This window comes from Pollicipes pollicipes, unplaced genomic scaffold, assembly GCF_011947565.3.
Source record: "Pollicipes pollicipes isolate AB1234 unplaced genomic scaffold, Ppol_2.1 Scaffold_6138;HRSCAF=7277_pilon_pilon_pilon, whole genome shotgun sequence".
Taxonomy (NCBI): domain Eukaryota; kingdom Metazoa; phylum Arthropoda; class Thecostraca; order Pollicipedomorpha; family Pollicipedidae; genus Pollicipes; species Pollicipes pollicipes.
In genome coordinates, this window is record NW_023596818.1 from 3,197,409 (window position 1) to 3,203,829 (window position 6,421).

At 50.1% G+C, this 6,421-nt stretch overlaps 1 protein-coding gene across 1 annotated transcript; it reads right to left on the reverse strand.

Annotated features, from left to right (window-relative positions):
* Positions 1 to 2,165: 2,165 nt before the first annotated feature.
* LOC119106069 (methyltransferase-like protein 24) lies at positions 2,166 to 3,275 on the reverse strand. Its single transcript, XM_037229665.1, has 2 exons — positions 3,262 to 3,275; positions 2,166 to 2,946 (listed from the first exon to the last, which is right to left on the reverse strand). The coding sequence occupies exons 1-2, from the start codon at positions 3,273 to 3,275 to the stop codon at positions 2,166 to 2,168; spliced, it is 795 nt and encodes a 264-aa protein (XP_037085560.1).
* Between the last annotated feature and the right edge of the window lie 3,146 nt (positions 3,276 to 6,421).

Sequence of the window (6,421 nt, forward strand, 5' to 3'; positions counted from 1 at the left end):
ATAGATTTTCTAGACAATTGTCTAGACAATAGAGTGTGTGTGTGTGTGTGTAAATGTATAGATTTTCTAGACAACAGCGTAATTTTTTGGGTGATATGGAGTTCCCCATCCTTGAGCCCGCGTTTGACCTTGAAGGGTGACCTTAGAGTGAGGATTTTTTGACGGACGCTAGCTCTTTCTGTTGGTGAATATTCTGACATTTACAAGTTGAAATCGACCGTAATATTTGGGCTATTTTGTGTTCCCCGTCCTTTAAACCAGCTTTTGACCTTGAAGGTCGCATGACATTGCAAAATAATGGTCATTTTTGGTGTTCTCATGCCACAATTGACCACGAAACCCTTTTTTAGGGAAATCAGAACTCGTCGCTGAAAAAATCGCTGAATAAATCGCTAATTTTACGGACATGATCTCAGGGGGGGAGGGGGGCCAATTGATCCCCCCACCCGAGCGAAGGGTATCTAGCCGGCCACCCGGGTGCGTGTTAACTGTCGAAACAAAGCAAAACGGCACGATATTGAGATGCCAGGCAGTGCCACTTTAGCTTAGCATCGGCCTCAAAACACAGGAGAACCCCATGTACACAAATATGCTCTGCTTCACGGCGCATTTGTGAGCAGTTTCCATAAATCCTCCACGAAAGTGGTCCGGCAAATCCAAGGTAGTCAGGAGTGACGCCACCGGTTGTGCAGTGAACACAATAGTTACATTGTGGAGGTTACAGGAAGACATGATTGATTGCTGCTTGGCCGTGATAGCTCAGTTTCTGCTGCCCCAAAGTCGAACCATTTAATCGGCGAGGTTGATTTGAGAGCTTTGTGAGCTAACGCGGTAGTTTTGCTGTTACGTTCGTTGTCACGTTCATGTCGCCCCGGGATGCGAGCGGTATCTACAATAGTACAGCGAAGGCCATTTCGTCTTTTCTGGAACCCTCAAAAAGATCAGATCGGAAGTTATGGTGAATTGTATGCTGGTGAACTGACACAGAATGACTCTGTGGAGAAGGAGTTTTTAGGGCCGCTTTGACTATATGGGATCTTCATTGGTGTGCTACGCGGTATCGATTAGTCGTCTTGGGTGGCGCAATACCTCATGCGCGCCAGTTGGCCGCGGATCAAACTGAGATAACGCGGCTGATCACTGATGGGACAGGAATGATCCGTAAGGCGAGATTTGTACCGCTTTGTCCAAAGTTAACCGGCTAAAATAAACTCTGCTGGGGGGGGGGGGGGGGGGGGGGGGGGGGGGGGGGCGAGACAAGCTGTAGCGGGGGATTGCGTAACAAGGTCCTGCCACATTCGGAATATCTGCAAAGGCTCACATATCAAATAAGTATGTTGTATACATTACACTTATTTGATATACGGTACCTTTGCGCGCATCGAATGGTTAGACATGTAATGTATTTGTTTTACATATGTGTAAAAAGATAACAACGATCACAGCAGACATCAAACTCGTGACAGCGTAGTACATTAGCAAGCTTCGTAATGTAAAAGCGTGAAGATCATTAACATTCTATCTTTCACCCGCTACGCACAGTTCATAATATCGACCTGTGTTATGAGCCTTGGACACCCTCGAAAGAGGCAAGTTGCGATCGTTGGAGTGCGCATGCTGTCAAAGTGCTCGTGAAGCCATCCATAACTAACATTTCGGCTGTTTGCCGCTGTTTGCGCGCTGCTGAGCCTGGTTTGTGGACCGCCGAGGCCATCCAACACCCACGTATACCATCGCCGAGCTGAACAATGTGCACAAACAGCATGTAACAAAGTCCTTAGGTGCAGTAAGGGGCCGTCAGGATAATGTATCTCCCCTCCCCCCTCCCCACACACACTTTCTACACACACACACACCTGGTGTTGAAGGTTTAAACATGCGTCTCTCGGGCGCGGAAGAATGTTTCCTTTGCACGAGAGTCGATCACAGTTTGGTTTACCTCCGTTCTTCTCGCCCAGATCCATGACCTCCGCTCCAGATCCATGACCTCTCGCTCCAGATTCATGACCCTGAGCTTCGCGACCTACCGTCGCTCAATCGCGCAGAAAGTCGGGCATTATATCATCGCGAGTCACGACGCACCACTCTGCATAGCACCACATCACCCCACACTCTGAACAGCTGCGATGGATACTAAGCTCCCGCAAAGTCACAACAAATCGGCCCTACCACGGCTGGTTGAGCCACACGAGCTCGTAGACTCTTGACACCTTGCGCGGCGTCCACTTAAACAGGTTGCGCGGTGCTTCATACGGGTTCACCTCCGAGTGGAACAGCCGAAACCCCATCCTCTCCAGCTGCATGAAGGTGCTGAGGTAGCGCTTCCACATGTCCAGGCCGACCTTGCTACTCGGCACGAACGCCATGTGCACCTCCATGCCGATCTGCTTGACGTTGCGCAGCAGGTGCGGCGATTGCGCGAAGATCTGCGCGAACATGTCCCACTCGCTGCCCTCCACGTCCACCTTGAGGTAGTGCACAGTGCGGTCCAGGTGGCCGAGGAAGCGGACGACACCCTCGTACGTGCGGATGTCCCAGCGGCGCGTCGACACCAGCCCCCGGCGCACTGTCTTCACCTCGTTCCGGCCGCCGATGCCGATGTTGTGGAAGAAGATGCGCGCGGAGCGCTTGTGGTCGGTGGCGCCTATGGACGGGTCGAAGGCGTGGATCTCGCACTCGAGCAGCTGCGCGTTGTCGTCGAACGACCAGTCGTGGTCGACGCCGAAGCTGTAGATGAGGCAGCGGTCCGTCTCCAGCATGCCCAGCTCCGGGTCCAGGCACACCCACTTGTAGCCATCGAAGTGCCGAGTCTTGTAGTCGGGCTGGCCGCCGACACGTACGGACTTGTTGCAGTGCGCGTGCGGCCGCTCGATGTAGTCATACAGCGCGTCGATGACGCCTTCCCACGTGTCGGGCCGGGCCAGCGTCCAGTTGGGCGGCGCCGCGCTGGTCTGGGCCGGCTCGTCACCCAGCAGCAGCGTCCGCAGCCGGCTGGGCAGCTGCAGCTGGCTGCTGAGCATCTCAGCAGCGCCGCCCGAGCGCGCGCAGCCGGGGCTGCAACGGAGCGCACGTCAGAGGGTGCAGAGGTGAGCGCACGTCAGAGGGTGCAGAGGTGAGCGCACGGCGGGGGTGTGGAGGTGGAGAGGGCGTGCAGAGATGGGTGGGGACGGGACGTGCGGGTCACGGCGGCCGGTGGCTAGGATCGGGCAGGCGATTGCTGCGTGAAGTTGGTGGTGGGTAGTGAAGAGGCGCTGGCAGTACCGGAGGTTCGCCATGGGAATTTAGCGTTGCGAAGATGGGGGACCCGCAGTGACGTCACTGCAGCCAAACTTCGAAGCAGGAAATGCAACAACGGACTTGGTGCACTGATGACCGCTAGTTGAAAGCAGGTATGGGTGATACCTCTGAACCTGTAAATATCATGTGGGGTTGTGTACACGTTTCAGATAGCGTTGGTGCATGTGCATCATCCCCAGAATTTTGGCTGAAATGTCTTCGGTCAAAGTCGCATACATTCTACGGACTATGTTATGTGCAAGGGATGAGCGGTATCCAAACCATTGCATCTTTTTTTTTAAATGGTTGAGACGAATGAGCCAGTGCCTTTGAATGCCTGACAAATAACATACGATAAATCCACTTCAAACTGGGTTTCGTAGCTAGATAGATACACAACGACGCACTTAAGCGTCTGATCAATGACAACCACTGCCTTGAATATTAAGTTCATCCGTGTTTTGGTGCCATTTTGTGTGATCAGAACACAACAAATGGTCGAATCTTCCTTCATCTTTCACTGTTTAGCCCTCTTTAATGCAATCATTTTGCAAAACCAAGCTCCTGATCTTGAATGCTTTTGGAACGAGTCACAACACCGCAGTATGGTGCACTGATCGCTGCAAACGGCGTATCCAGCCTAAGCCCATTTTCAGGCGATTTATTGCTTAACGTCATGCATAATGTCCTGGTGAACGTGATGTTCAGTCAGGTAGCGGTTGGACGAGCCGGGACGCCGAACGGTTCTAGCAAAGGTCAGGAGGTCGCCGTCCGCCACGCAATGACACGTGACCATTGTCCAGCGGAAGGTCAGATAGTGGTTGCGTTAGCGCGTCGCCGGGTGCCGCTATACTGATCGTATCTGGGTCTCGGAAGGGCGTTGTCCCATCGTCTTTGACTGTGAAGTGCGGTGGGGGCACCAACGATCAGTGATCTCAACTGTGGTGTTAGCGCTCATAGCCGGGGTGGGTCCCCGTTAGACCTGGGCTTAGTTTTATAACGCGAACCACAAACTCGTCATTTCTTAATTACGTGGGATTAGGTTACGAACTGGACACAAACTGATTTTACCTCATCTCTCCGCTCTGACGTCATTGGTAAGCAGAACGCTTACGTCGGGCGAAGCTGTTTCTGGCCTATGAGTTGATAGCCCGCAAAACCAAAATACGCAGACTCGTACTTTCGTTTTAATGAAACAAGAATGTGGTCGGAGGCAGACGTCGGTCGTGGCCATCCAGAAAAACACGAGGGAGAATTAGTTTGTTTATTTTTACCCTAAGTTCAATTTCATGATTGCCCTGAATCCATACTTCAAGGGCGAACCAGGACCCTCGTGACAGTGACATCCTCAGATTATCAGTACGCCACGCTACACGGCGATTGCACGTGGTATTGACAGCTGATCGGTTGTTTATCGATTAAAAACCATCGCGACAAGCCACCATTGTGGCTTGTGGCGGGTCATCAAAACCTCCGACTTGCATACAGACTTGCGTTCGACTCGAGCTGAATCGTGAATTGCCTCGCGAGGCAATCGCTTTGGGGTGGGCCGCGAGCTGAGTCGGCTCGTCGGGCAAAAATGCCGCTTTGAACCATGAACTGAACCACATTCTTTGTGGATTTTATTTTCCGAATCGTGAGCCAATCGTTTCTAGCTAAGTCGTGTCAGTGACCCATATGGCTCAAATTGAAATGGCGGCATAAGAAAACACAGCAGGTCCCAAACAAATTAAGAGACCATTTCAGAGCGGTGAAATGAACGGCATGCAACGTTAGATATAGACCTTTTTGCAAAATCGTCATGAAGTTTTTTGTCGTAATTGCTAAGCAGCAAGTAAAATATTGTTGGTCCTGATCTAAGGTTTGTCGAATCTCAGCTAGAAACCAGAGTATGTTATAAGGTGCGGACATCCTGCGTTCCCATATTCTATTCAAAAATCAATGATTGGCTGTCTGCTACCCATAAAAGCCGAGGGCTGGTCATATTTTTCATTATTATTTCTCAAAACCATGATCAGAACCACTAACTTATCTATACCTGACCCCCTATTCACTACTTAAACTGTTTTAAGCTTGCTAGTGCTGGGCTATATGAAACAAACAGCAGATCTTCTCGTCTGTTAGCGGTTTGCAGATCTTGCAGATCGCATACCGCTGTTACTGTTACTTCCCAGGATGCTTGAATAACTATTTCCAGTTCTAAAACAGGTAATTTCCTTTTTGTGCTCTTTTTAAGTGCATTTCAGGCGCGTGACGTTGGGTGCGTGGGACCGTTCGATGGACGGAAGCCTTATCCCTCTGTCCTTTCTTCTTGGCCCGTGTAAGTCCCTATCGGGTTATCATCCTTTGCTGTCTTTCTATCGTTCGGAGTCCTTTCCAGTTGCCATTCTTGAGTTTTAGCCCCGTACCCGGCAGCTTAGTACTTAACGTCCTTGCAAGAACCGCAACCTGATGTCGAGTTTTTGACGTGCCATCACCGACGGCATAGCTAGCACTGGCCAGTGGAAATGTGGCTGACTACGTGTGAATGTACACAGGCAGGTGCATGTACATACATATACATTCGTGTAGTGTGCACTTGGCAGGTGCAGGTTTAGTACAGTCATGTTTAGTAAAGTCAGGTTTTGTACAGTCTAGTCTGTTTGCATGTTATTTAACTTATGGTTCTGTGTCGTAGGTGCCAGGTAAAATGTGTTAGCCTAGAGCTGAGACTTAAAGAGCTGGGTGGTAATAGGCTGCATGGAAGGTATTGTTTACTGTGCTGCATTTGCTATGTTTAAACCACGAACTTGCTACTAGGCTATTTGAGCCTATTTTCAAATATATATATATATATATATATATATATATATAAATGTATCAATGAGCCATATGGCTCATGAGTCATAAGGCAACGAGCCAGAACTGAATTGGATTTTTAATTTCGCAAGCCTCGTGAGTCATGAGCTAAGTGATTGAACGCGAGCGATGAGTCGGAACTGAGCTGAATAAAAACAGTTTGGAACGGATATGAGTCACGAGTTGAATCGAACCCCAAAATTTGTGGGCCGGTACTGAACGGGCTAAAAAAAAATTGTGTCGAACGCAGGTCTGCCCGCACATATTCTGATACACATCGACATGTGGATTGACAAAGAGACATCCT